We start from the raw sequence: 13,845 nt of genomic DNA, 5'->3' as shown, positions 1-13,845 counted from the left end.
TAGTAAGGGTGAAAGGCGCCGCACATCTGAGCAGTAAAACAATAGTATTAAGACAGGTAACAAAGTGAGAGCAGGGTCTAGTGCAACCTGGCCCAGTGCCTTACTACCCGGTATCAAAGTACCCAAAGACAAACTTAAACAGGATGGCCACAGCACACAGAATATATAGTCCAATAGTGTGACAGGGATAAAAATCCCTGATAGTATATTGTTTAAGTGAAAAGTAGACTGGAGTCCCAGGTCTTGTTTTGCAGATGTTGTCTTTATTTGTAGATGCTAGATATCATTGTGTCATCCTCGAGATACAGCCTATCTGTTTAAGTTTCTCTTAAGAACCATTCAGCTGATTGTGGGTCCTTTCACATCCTGTTTTTCATTTTTTGACTAGGAGCTTGTCTCTGATGCTATTTTTTTTTTTGTAGTGTAAACTTGGCCCAAGGGCATCAGAGCGCTTTAAAACAAATCCAGAGTACATTATACATTATTTTTGAGTGGGGAAACAGGCAGACTGAGTGATTTACTCAACATGATAGGGCTTCGACCCAGGTCTCGATTCAAACTTGTTTCCTCATCTTTCAAAGTTAGAAGGTCTAGACGTTGGGCCCATCTCCTCCTGCTTAGGTGACTGTAAATCTCCTCCTCCTGCTTAAGGGACTCGAGAAACTTACAGTCAACACTTGTAACAGTCTCCCTTAACTCGCATCCTAATACTCACTTTTGAAGTTACCTAGAAGCAGAACACTTTAGGTTTCGCTAGGAAGAGGGAATACCACTCTAAACAAAGTCTTTGGAACGAAGTTGTATACTTGCAAAAAAAACTGATGTAGAGTAAAAGATCTGAGAGGGTATATGGAATTGCCCTTATTGAAGTAATTTCCTACAAAGTAATTCTGAAATTACATTACAGCATTGCATTCTGAGCATTTGCTGTAAATGTGTACAAAATAAAATGCCAAGGTTCCCCACTACCAAAGCCATACACAAACTTTTAGATTGTGCTTTCTCAGTTTTTTTTGGGGGGGGTTGCAGGTGAAAGCCCTCAAAATAATGCTGCAATGTTTGTACTGTGTACTATCATTTCTTAAATTACTTAAATAAATTAATCCCATTAGAAGTCGGAAAATCGACAGAACCGTGCCTGTAATTAACTTACTGATTTGTTGGCAGAAGGCTTGAAATCAAGAGACAGTCTCTAATTTGAAAATCTAGAGTATACAATTGTTCATTTACCTCTTGTACGAAGCTCATCTTCTTCATCCACCTCTGTATCTAGATCATCGAGTACTGCAGCTGGTGGATTTTTCAGGGTGAGGCCAGTAGGCATTTTACAATCCTTAATAAAGAGATAACATGGCTTAGGCAACATTTGAATTTGTTCTATAAATATATATTTCACTCATTTATCCCCAGTTTCACAAATGCATCCGCACCCTTCTTATCATCATCATCATCATCCTAGTCCTGAAAAAGTGCAACAGCCTTTACCCCATGAAAATGTGAGAAGGTCACCGACTTTAAAACCTGTTCTCTGTTCAGCCTTCCAATTGCCACTCTCGCTGCTTCTTTAGGTCACTGGGCTGGTTAGCGCTTTCAATAGAAAATAGAGCAATATACAAACTCCTCATAGAGATCTTCAAATCGTTCTATCGTCTGGTACCTGCGTCTCACTGAGATCATCCCCATATCAACCCAGAGAAAACCAATCAGCTCACCAAACTGCAAATGCGTGGCTGAAAATCAAATCTTTTGCCACTACAAATCCCTTTAAATTTAAATTCTAGTCCTTAGATGTGTGTAGATTAGATATCCTTTCCTGTACACCTGTTGGCTTTGAATATCTATATTTTGCACTATATTATATATATATATATATATATATATATATATATATATATATATATATATATACACACACACACACACACATATACACACACCCTGAAGGAAAAAATGGTGCCTGTGTATGTTATTGGAAGCCCTCTTTGTGATACAGTGACGAAGCAGCACAGTGGGAATGGCTGTTTATCTTTGGTGTCTTAAGCACTATTTCATTCCAACTGACTAGCCAAGTTATTTTCAGCCACTTACCATTAAATTTACTTTGTTTTACGCGTATAGGGCTACAACGAAAATTAAATTATAAAATGCCCTAAATTCCTACTGTCTTGAAAACAAAATAACGATAAATTTTGACAAGACAAAAACCCTATTCTTTGCTAGCAAGAAAAATAAATTTGCTTGGTTTTGGGGAAAGTATCTGGGCAATACTTTGTCAAAGGATCCGAGGGGGGATACAAATATGGCCTCTCAGAGACTAGCACTGACAGCAGAGGTGAATGGCCTAAAAATGTTTGATTATAAATATGTCAGCTACACCTCTGACACGTTAAGTAGAGTTATACAGGGAAAATTGATTCCCCAGGCTCTTTGTGGAGCAGAGATGCTGGCAATGGATAGACTGGTTTCATGGGAGGGCCTAGAAGGTAGTGTCTAGAAGCAGCTTCTTGATTTACCTAAAGGCGTAATGATCCAACCTGCAATGCGGAAGTTAAGAGTTGTCGCATGGAGTGCACTTGTTGATGCCAGAGCCCTGCATTTTTATTTTCAGATCAAGAATGGAGGCTCTGGCGATAAACTGTCAGTAACAATTTTACCTTAGATTTTGTCACCTCTCCCAGCACAATTTTAAAGCGCTTGGGAGTTCCCGATATGCATCAGGAAGGAGGTGAGGGGTCCAAGTTAGTCAAATAAAGAATACCCTTAGGCAATGGGCTATTGAAACTAGCTGGATGGAGGATCTTTAGTACCTCAAGGGTAAAAGTTCAGCTGCCCCTCTTAGTTTCGCAGGAGAGTATGTTTTTTTCCTCCATATTTACATGAAATCCCTGATAAGCTTCTATGGAGTGAAATCCTGCAGTTGTGTGTGGGAACTGACCCAGGTTGGCAAATACCAGTTTTAAAGTCCAAAATAGCGGAGAAAGATGGTCAATGCCTCGGTAAGGGGGTTAGCGAATTCTCAGTGAGCCACTTGTTGATAAGATGTGTTCTCTTCCTGGAGGAAAGGAAGAAGATTCTCTGGCCTATCTTCAAAAGTATGGGATACTGTAGAGAGATATGGGACTAAACTTAATATGCTGCCTCAGACATCAACTTGCGGCCATTGCCATAGGTCTATACCTGGGTAAAATCATAATATCCCAAGTCAATCCCTTGAACTGGGTAATGTGCAATATTTGTGTAAAAATGTATTTTCTTAGAAATAAAATATTCTGACTACTTTGTCAACTTTTTTAATGCTTATGGCCAAGAACAAAGGTGCTTTACTGACTTAATTAAAATACCACGCTGTTTTTAAAAAAAACTAACATTTGCTTTACCCGGCAAGACTCTATTTATCAATATGTGAAGTGCCTGATTTTATTTTACATGTATTAGGCTGTGCCCTTAGTTACAAAATATGCTCCCCTTTCTTAGAGACATTTTGTGGGACTCGCAGACTGGAGGTAATTGCTTTGGACTATTACTTACAAACTACCTTACAGAGCTTTTTAATTCAGTTTTTAACTGTGTCCCCCCATTCTTCTTCTGGTCCAAGCTGCAGTGCAAAGTTGTTTTTCAACTACTTTAATACTACTTAGAACGGCCAACTTGCGCTAGTAGTGCCATTCTTTTTATCCGTTTGGCCTAGGAACTTTTATTTTAACCACTCGCACATTACAACCACTATTTTTTATTCCTGTATTTTGTGCAGACACGATCCGCCATTTTGGGCTGCATTAGTTGCATCGCCTGCTGCTTCTCTGACCCCACATAAGGGTCACTATGCAGCAGATGTGCCTCTGGCTTGCTAAAGGCAAGCCCATCTGCGCCTGGCCGGGACTAGGGGCCAGAGATGCTGCTCATCCCAGCCCAGATAAGATATCATTCTCAGCTAGTTGACTCCTTGCCCTTAGAAATTCTATCTCAGACCACTGCTGGCACTCCTTCAATCCTTGCCTTCTGCACTGGGTCTATAATAACTGCTCATGGAATCATTAGCGTTGACCCTTGCAGCCTCGAAGGAAGCATAATGGGCTAACCGGCAAGTTCTTGCTAGTTAACTGTGGGTCCCTACCCACCCACCCACAAAATATTCATTTATCGCTGAACGACTTTGCCCCAGAGGCTTTATTCTTGACAGAAAACTGGCTTTGCCAGGAATCCTTCCTGGACATTACTCTGGCCCTGCCTCATGGTTAGCTAATAAACCGGTTAGATAGGTCACACACTAGGGGTGGGGGGATTGCCATTATCTATAAGGACTCCATTAAATGTCTCTCAACCTCTACCAGTTCCTGACTGTGAAAGCATGTCTTTTTCCCTAGCATTGAACCCTATGTTCACGCATTCTGGAGTGCTGGTCTACCGCCCGGCCCTCATGACATGCTCATTTGAGCTCTCCCGGAACTGGTTACTGATCTAGTTTGCAGTAAACCCAACTTCTACATTTTCGGGGACTTCAATATTCATGTGGATGAGGCGGAACAATGCCTCTGCCAAAACTCTGCTTACAGAACTCGCGGCGCTAGACCTTTCAGCTGGTTAGCGTCCTGACACATACTAAGGGTCATACCTTTGATCTTGTGTTTAGCAACATTTCAGATCTATCAGCTCAGACACCCCTCACTCTGTTATGGTCCGACCATTTCTTAATCATGCTCACACTTCCTAATTCCTCTGCTTCTAAACGCTTGCAGTCGAATAGGCTAACCGGTCATCACTGGCCGAAGCTGAATCACAATGAATGGATCTTCAACCTCGAAAACACTAGATTTTACCTCTATAATCCCACCCTAAACTTGGCGGATAAATTTAATGACTGGGTCTCCACTTCTCTAGACATCATATTATCAATAAAAACTATCATCAGAGGTGCACGTCAGAAAAATACTCATGGTTCACTCCTCAGCTGCTGCTGAAAAAGGAGTGTAAACGGCTCAAAAGAAAGTGGTAATTCCTCTAAACTCGAATATAGGAAAGCAATCAGAATTTTCCAAGCAGAAATTAAAGCCACGCAGGCATCATATTGTGCTTCCAAAATAGAACAGCTCTACAACCCTCCTGGAGACATTTTTTCCATACTTAAAGAGAGATTATCCAGGCGCCTTCTCAGATCGATCCCACTGAAGCCTCTAAGAAACATAGCAATAACTTGACATTTACTCAGCCTTCACGGACAAGCCCGCTCAGAAAGGCAACTGTTGGTCAGGCTCAGGCCTTAAATTCCAGAGCTTTACTATCAGACTACCCACCTCTCACAGAGGACTCGGTAATCAGCCTCTTACACGCCATAAAATCTGGATCACTGTTGGACCCTGCCCTTCCCACATTTTGGTTTTGGGCTCAGATATCACAGCCCGTTTTGACCAATGTTCTTAATGAGTCTTTAACAACAGGTCAGATTATGTTACACTGGAACCATGCTATAGTCAAGCCTTTACTTAAAAAGCCTCATCTCGATGCAGCTCTATTGAATAATTATAGTCCGATCTCTTTTCTTCCTATAGCATCGAAACTTGAAAACATGTCAATAGACATTTGTGAGGTTTTCTTGAAGACCACAAGATCATTCATCATACTCAAAAGGGATTTAGTCCCCAACACAGCAACAAGACCACCATTCTGGCAGTGGCGGAAGACGTAGGACGATGGCTGGATTCAGTGGGATCTGCTGATATTTTATTTGATTTAAGCGTTGCATTTGACACCATAGACCACACCACTCTGCTTCAAATAATCTCTTATGCAGGCATCAAGGGGCTCGCCTTGAAATGAATCGCCTCCTTTCTAGGGGATAGGACCTTTCAAGTCCCTGACCGTCCCTTTTTTCCAACAGCGTCCGTCTCAGCTTTGGGGTTCCCCAGGGATCTTCTCTGAGCCCTACCATGTTCAATATCTAAATGTCTCCATTAGCTGAGATTGTAGAACCTTATGGTTCGTCACTGGCGTCCTATGCCGATGACATGCAGCTGGTCTTTTCATTTTTAACCTCGCCTCCAAGCAGTAGCGAGATGGATGGCCGTCTGTAAATTCAAATTAAACAAAGATAAAACAGAAGTAACGCTTGTGGGTAACTATGTCCTCCATAGTTCCCCTTAAGACATGCCTATGCCAAAAAAGACTATAAAGAGCTTAGGATTTTGGCTGGCCTCCAGTCTTACCATGGACTACCAATCTAAAAAGTTGGCGGCCACTTGCTTCAGTCTATTAACACTTCTTAGGAAAGTTTTCAAGACACTTCCATTTCCAGCCAAAAGACTAATTACCCAGGCTGTTATCACTTCATGCATGGATTACGGGAATGTCCTTTATCCGAACTCGCCTCAATATATACTAAAGAGACTGCAGGAGGTGCAGAACACCACTATGCGCCCACTTACGAATATTCAGAGACACCTGTCTGCAAAATCCACCTCAGTCTCTCTCTACTGGCTCCCTGTAGAACAACGGAGCAACTTCAAAGCCCTCTGTACTTTGCACACAGCCCAGCACAATAAGGGCCCGGCCTTTCTTAGGCAGATTGCAATGACTTATATCCCTCACAGGTCTCTCAGATCCTCGATGGCTTCCCTAATTAATATTCCACGGATCAAGACAGCAAGATGGGAGGAAGATTCTTGGCATATAGAGCTTCAAATTTTTGGAACTCCCTTCCCTTGGAGCTCTGTGAAGATCACCAAGAACACTCTTTTCGCAGGAATCTGAAGACTCTACTGTTCACAGTATAAGCCTCCTCCTTGCAGTCTGTTTTGTCTCCGCTCTAGTGCTGGGAGGCCTTCGGGTAGCCATGCGCTTTATAAATCCTTAAAACTAAACTAAACGATTTGCTCTCCATACTAATTTTAGGGCCAGTCACGTTTTTCATCTAACTTAAAGCACAATGTCTATCTATATCTCTCTTACCCAGTGTACATCTGTTCGTGGCATGTTCTGCTGCCGATTCACATGCTAAAGGATTGCTAAAAGACCTAGGTAAGGAGCCCCCAGACTTTTCTGGGTAAATAGTATTATTTGTTCACAAGTGTTTTTACAGCTACCCGTGCCTGTTTTACTGTGGACTCTCTGCGTTTCAAGCAGCTTGACCTTTTAAATTGGTGTGTTTTTTTTATCTTTTTTTTTTTTTTTGCCGTGACTGTGTGAATTATCTTTCTAGTTTGTGGCACATGACTTCATAACACCCCCACCCCCTTTTCTAAGTAAAAAGGCTACATACATCTTGCAGAGTGTGTTTTAGGAGACTGTTTAATCTGTTTCTGTGATTTAAATTGTGTTTAGAAACTGTATGCTCCCCCTGTTTTTTGCCTTAAAAAGCCACATTTCAGAGTGCACGACAAGCAGTATTCCAGTGTTTTTTTGTTTTTTTTAAACAATCTCTCCCTTACCTGGATAGTAGACTCTGCTAGCTTGGAAGTGTGGATTCAGCCTGTCTGTATCCAAGGAGATTCTGAATAGAGCAGCAGCTGCCTCCTCCCTGGCCACAGGGACTGTACTTCAGTTCACTTGCTCCTATTATATAAGTTCCTATTGGTTGTTGCATATGTTGTTGTGATAGGATGTTGGGGGCTGGTCTTTCCATTGGTTGCTGGTTCTAGGGCTGGGGCTGTGACTGGTGGACGGGCTGAGATTCTGATTGGTTGCTGGTTCTAAGGCTGTGATTGGTGGACAGGGCTGAGATTCTGATTGGTTGCTGGTTCTAGGGCTGTGATTGGTGGACAGGGCTGAGATTCTGATTGGTTGCTGGTTCTAGGGCTGTGATTGGTGGATAGGGCTGAGATCCTGATTGGTTGTTGGTTCTAGGGCTAGAACCAACAACCAATCAGAATCTCAGCCCTATCCACCAATCACAGCCCTAGAACCAGCAACCAATCAGAATCTCAGCCTTTTCCACCAATATTAGGACCAACAGGATTAGGGGTATGAATGGTGATTAGGGCATTGTCTCCCATTAGTTGTTTGAATCAGGGTTACAAATCGGATTGGTTAGGGTTAGGACCAGTAGGGCTATTTAAGCCTAGAACTCAGGGCGTCTCAGCCCGGGCGTCGGGGCAAAAGGCAGAGAGGACAAGGGCAGTTGCCTGTTTTGGCCTGTAGGGACTAGGGCCAGAAATGCTGCCCAATTCTCAAATGACCAGGAATGATTTCAGTCCCTAAACATGCGTCAACATGCAAACACATGATCTGCAAAGACATCCAACTCATGCATCCCAAACTGACCGCAGATAGTTTGCAATGTTCCATCACCCAACACAATACCCATTATACAACACATATACACATATCCTCCACAACTACAACAGTCAAACACCTGCACTCTCACAACAAAGACTTCTCTGTCCACTCCCACTAACACAACCTGCCATCTCCCACACAACACTAAACCACACTATACATTTCTCTTAGCTTTCCAGATACACACTCCCTGTTCATACTAAACAACAACACTATCCTCTGTTTGCCCCACACAGACCACCTTTCATCATAACAATGCCCAAACCCAGCCTTCTAACACACCTTCTACAAACATCCTTCCCCACTCTTCACCAATTACACACAACCATACAATCCCCACACTTCACCACACATTACCTCTTCCAGTCATCACAACTAACACTAACTCTCGACACACACCCATCCCCTCTTACACACCTCATACATTTATCTCCAAAACACATCTACACCCCCTCTAACACTCTAATTACACTCAACAGCACTAACTCACATACAAATCCCTCACCAAAAACAACTACATCAATATACCCTCTCACTAGTCCACAAAAACAATACAGACCACACACATCAGCACATCAAATCAACACAAACTTTCATTATACTTATCGTCACACCAACTCCCACCCTCAGGACTACACAAAGGATACAAGTCCCATCCTATCTTTACCCCTACTTTCTCACTCTTCACAAACACCTACCACAAGCACCCCAACCCATCAACTTCCATTCACTCGCCTCTCCTCCATTGCACAATTTAGAGCCTGACATCATGATCCACATGCTCCCCCACCACCCCTAACCCATACTCCATCCACACTAAACAGACAAAAACAAAATAAACAACATGCCACTTTTAACAACCTCGCATCCCCTTGTCTATTACATAATAAGACTACGCTACAAAAAACAGTACACTCATCATGTCTTTCTCAGCCACCAAGTCCATCACCCACACACACACAGACAGACCCAACAAAATGCCTCCTTAACCTACTGTAAGAGGAACACTATATTGAAAAGCAAGACTATTGTGAGCCTCACACAGTTATCACAACTAACAACACTCCTGCTTCAAGCTCATATTATACTACTTACCCTTCTCCTAAACAAAACAACACTACCACTAGCACACCTTTTCTAAAAACCAGCTCATAAATGCTCAATCACTCTCTAAAAACAAGCACCACATCTACGACCTGCTCACAGAAACACAACCTGACTTATTATACATAACAGAATCTTGGTTGGGAGATGACATGGCCCCAGTGCTGCACGAAGCCCTTCCTATGGGCTATCAAACCATCACACAAAACCGTATAGGCAAGAGAGGAGGTTGACTAGCTATTATATTCAAACCTCAGTAAAACAGACAGCATTTCCATACAAGGTTGTGAAGCCCTCCTCATCAGATGCCACCCAACTCCAACTTCCTCCTGTAACTTTCTCCTCCTTTACAGACCTCCACCTAACAACTCGACATTCCCAGATACTTTTCTACATACAGACTTAAACCTTATTACACTATACTCCAACCTATGCATTCTTGGGGATCTAAACATTTGGTTTGACAAACCCAATATGTCCCATCCAAAAGCAATCACCACTGGCCTAGTTGCATTGAACCTATATCAGATTGTACACAATCCCACACACATCGCTGGACACATCCTAGATGTCATTTTTGCTAAGCCTGAACTGGTTACCGTTCATAGCATCACGCCAATCACATGGTCAGACCACCATTTGATAATTTTCTCACATAAAACTCCACAAATCAACGGACCCGTGGCCGAGGAACATGACGGCCGCGTAGCTCCGCGGTCGGGAGCTTCGTGTTTCCGGTCGGCGCGTGCGCTGAGAAGGATACGCTAGCGCTACATCTGAACGCTGCGAAGCCCTGCCGGCTGATGAGCCTTCCTCGTGGTCCTAGCCCCCGGTGCGTTGCAGGGCGGTGCGTGGAGGTGAATTAGCGAGTTTCGGCGCCTCGAATATCAAGCCTTGGGCAGAGGCTGACTGGGTTCTGCACCAGGGGAGACATGGCCTTGCTCTTTGCCGCTTCCGGGGACCACACATTGCGACGGTTCTCTGTGCTTCGACAAGTGAGGTGGGACAGAGACCCCAGCCCTGCAGCAAGGCTTACCCGGCCATCACGGTAGGAGACAAGCTGTCTATGATGCCAGTGAAGCTAAGGGCCCGGGGAGCTAGCAAAGGCCCACCACCGAGGTGGAAGCAGCAGCATCATTCTACTGGGGAAGGCAGTGTGCCCCCTCGTGAGGGTGCTATTGGAGGCTCAGCTGCACTTGGTCAAGAGGGGGTCTGCAAAATAAAAAGACAAGGGAAGGGGGCTATAAAAACTAAAAAAGGGAGTTCCTTGGTACCCCCGCAGTTAGATGCCAAATTACTGAGCAGGCACAGCAATAAACTGGGTAATCCTTGTAAGGCTTCTAGCGCTCAAGTTCACTTATCAGGAGCGGGTAGCTTGGTGTCCCCCCTTAAGCCCTTTCTAAGAAGAATCACTTGCAGTTCCGAGATGCAGTCTTTACAAAGTTTTGAGATTTCTCCTCCCTCCCCGGTCTCCTTGGTTCCCCCCTTTGGGGAGTTGGTTGGTGATAAAGAGGCAGCGCAAACTTTACCTGCAGAACACGGTGCAGTACAGGGACCCATAATGATGAAGGTAGTACGGCCGGGTCCATCCCCTCAGGATTCCGCCGTGCAGAACCTTCTAATATCACTATCAGGGGGTATTAGGGGTAAATTTGAGGTATCTGAACATAACCAAGCAAAAATTAGAAAATCTTGCTGCATTGGAATGTAAACAATGCGCAGGCAGAGAGGATGAGTAAGTTGGAGACGGTTGCCTCAGAGCAAGAGGCCAGAGTGCTATCCAACTCCCAAGACATCTCTCAGTTGACGCGTAAAGGTGAGGTGCTTCAGGAGAAGCTGGAATCTTTGGAGAAAAGTCTACGGAGGAATAATCTTAGGATACTGAATGTCCCCGAAGGCCTGGAAGGGGATTACATTAAGGTTTATGTAATGACACTATTTAAGAAATTTTTCCCCTCTTTGGATCATTTAAAGTTGGAAGAAGATATCCAGAGAATCCACCGTGAACCTTTTAGGAGAAAGCCCGATAGGAAGACTCCCAGGAAAATTGTTAATTCTGGTACTTATACTATTAAAGAGAAAATTTTACCAGAGGCCCTAAAGGCGGGCAGTTTCTCAATCGCTTAGGATACATTCAGACCTTTCTAAAATAATGCTTGACAGGCAGTGGGAGTTGGGGAAGTACATGCCTGAGCTCAGGTCTCTTGGTGCCACGGTTCGTAAGAGATTTCCTGCATTTCTGAAGATTATGTGGAATAACACTATGTTTAATATCAGAGATCCCGCTGATGTTCAGGCTTTACTTGAAAAGATTAAGTCTTCTCGTTGATGGCTTATTCTTTTGGTTTGCTTTATTGATAAGTCGTCCGGAAACCAAGCTCATATGGGTGGTTGTAGTCACCTAATCAAAAGGCAAGGGAGGGTTCCCGTGGGTGGTGGGTGGATGGGGTTAACTGTTTTTGTAGCCTGGTGGGTTTTTTACACTAGGAATGTGTTATGGGGGAGGGGGGAGGAATGGGGAAATATGCATTTGTTTGAAAAAGTCCTCAAGAGTGTGGTGTGCGGTTATGTGAGGGAGATTTGGTATTTTTTATGCTCATGGTCTTTTTTTTATCTGGCCCCTTTTTGGTTAATGGCTAGTCGAAACAAGGTGTTGATGACATGTTTATCTTGGAACGTTAACAGCCTGTGGGTTCCTGGAAGGAAGAGGAGAATTTTTGAGTCTTTGAAAGGGATAGAAGAGGAGGTCATTATTTTACAGGAAACTAACTTATTAGAATCAGAATGGAAAGAGTACCTTAAACAATTGAAATGGGTGGGTTTCTGTGCATGCACTAATCAATCTTGTGTTGTGAAGGGGGTGGCAATTCTCATTAAGAAGTTGGTTACTATGAAAGTTGCAAATGTTAAAAGGATCCTAAAGGCAGGTGGGTGATTGTGGAGGCCACCCTATATGGAGTTTGGTTTACCACTGCTGGTAACTTTGGGCCTCATATTCATGACCCCTCACCTTTTCAAGATCTTTACAGCCATCTTTTGGCTGCTAAGTATCCAATTCTAGTTGGTGGGGACTTTAATATTTTATTAGACCCGATTTTAGATAAGTCTACGATAAGACCTACGGTGAATTCACCCAAAACTCGGTCGTGTATAAAACAACGAATGTGAGATCTTGGTTTGATAGACATCTGGCATCAGAAGGGTGGGGTAGGTCTGCGGTTTACATTCAACAATAAAAAGTATGGTCATCGTTCCCTTATTGATTTCTTTTTATTACAGCAACAGTTGAGGGATATGGTGAGATCAGTAAGCCATGCTCTGGCACATCTCTCTGATCTTTTAGCTGTAAGAATGCAGGTTTCCCTTAATATTTTACCATCTATTCCTAGGTGGACAGTTAATCATCTTCTCTTTTTGGACGCACAGATTGTGGAGGGTCTGAGGAGGGACACTAGAATTTTTTTTTAACTACTTAATTATCGATCCACTGCACTGCAGATAGAATGGGATGCTTATAAAGCATTTATTAGAGGCAGGCTTGTGGTTTCGGCCACCTGTCATTATAGGGAAGACAAGAATCAGCTTAAGCAACTTGAGCTTTCGGTCGCCTCCTTGCAGGAGGCCACCCTAAGAGTTGAAGAGAGCCAGTTGGGCTCTTTGAATGCTCAGTTGGAGTTGACCAGAACAGAATTGGGGCTATATCTTAAGAAGAAAATCAGAAGGACATGGGATTGTAGTAAGTTTGCCCACTATGAGTATGCAGAAGGTTGTGGGAAGCTCTTAGCTTGGAAGACCAAAACAGATCGCTCTAGGAATCTTGTCTCTTCCATTAGATCAGAGACTACTCGAGCCCTATCCACAACTGAAGTTGAGATAGAGGAGGCTTTTACAGGTTTCTTCCATAATCTCTATACTGAAGATCTTCACTTTTCTGAATCGTCGGCAAGAGCTTATTCGGATGTCCTTCATCTCCCTCAGTTAACAGATGAGGATCAGAAACAACTGGTTAGGGAGACAGATTGTGAGGAGGTGCAGGCAGCAATTCAGAATTTAAAGAAGGGGAAGGCCCCAGGCCCTGATGGCCTGCCTAATAAATTATATGGCAACTTATGTGAGGAGTTAATGCCAATCTTGACAGACTTGTTTAATCTTCTTTTACAGGAAGGGGCTGTTATGCCCAAATATTTGGATGAGGCAGTTATTAGTTTCCTTCTGAAGTCAGGGAAAGATTCAGCCTCCTGTAGCTCGTATAGGCCAATATCCTTGCTGAACTCGGACTATAAGCTTTACACCTATATTCTGTCTAAAAGGCTTCAAGACGTGATTAGCAAGTTGATACATGTGGATCAGAAAGGATTTGTTAGAGGTAGACAACTGCATGAGCTAACTCATGATTTGTTGGGTGCGGCGGACTTGGCGGTCTCTGAAAAGGTTCCTTTATCGGTCCTCACCTTTGACGCGGCCAAAGCCTTT

At 43.4% G+C, this 13,845-nt stretch overlaps 1 protein-coding gene across 3 annotated transcripts in view; it reads right to left on the bottom strand.

Moving 5' to 3' along the window:
- USP33 (ubiquitin specific peptidase 33) overlaps positions 1–13,845 on the bottom strand; it is a 399,453-nt gene that overhangs the window by 295,073 nt on the left and 90,535 nt on the right. For all 3 annotated transcript variants that reach the window (XM_069232248.1, XM_069232249.1, XM_069232250.1), the window contains one exon: positions 1,231–1,333. In XM_069232248.1, coding sequence (XP_069088349.1) covers positions 1,231–1,333 — 103 coding nt within the window. The remainder of the gene's footprint in view (positions 1–1,230; positions 1,334–13,845) is intronic.

Source organism: Pleurodeles waltl, chromosome 4_2, assembly GCF_031143425.1.
Source record: "Pleurodeles waltl isolate 20211129_DDA chromosome 4_2, aPleWal1.hap1.20221129, whole genome shotgun sequence".
In the NCBI taxonomy this organism is placed as follows: Eukaryota; Metazoa; Chordata; class Amphibia; order Caudata; family Salamandridae; genus Pleurodeles; species Pleurodeles waltl.
This window is presented reverse-complemented; position numbering and strand designations above follow the sequence as displayed.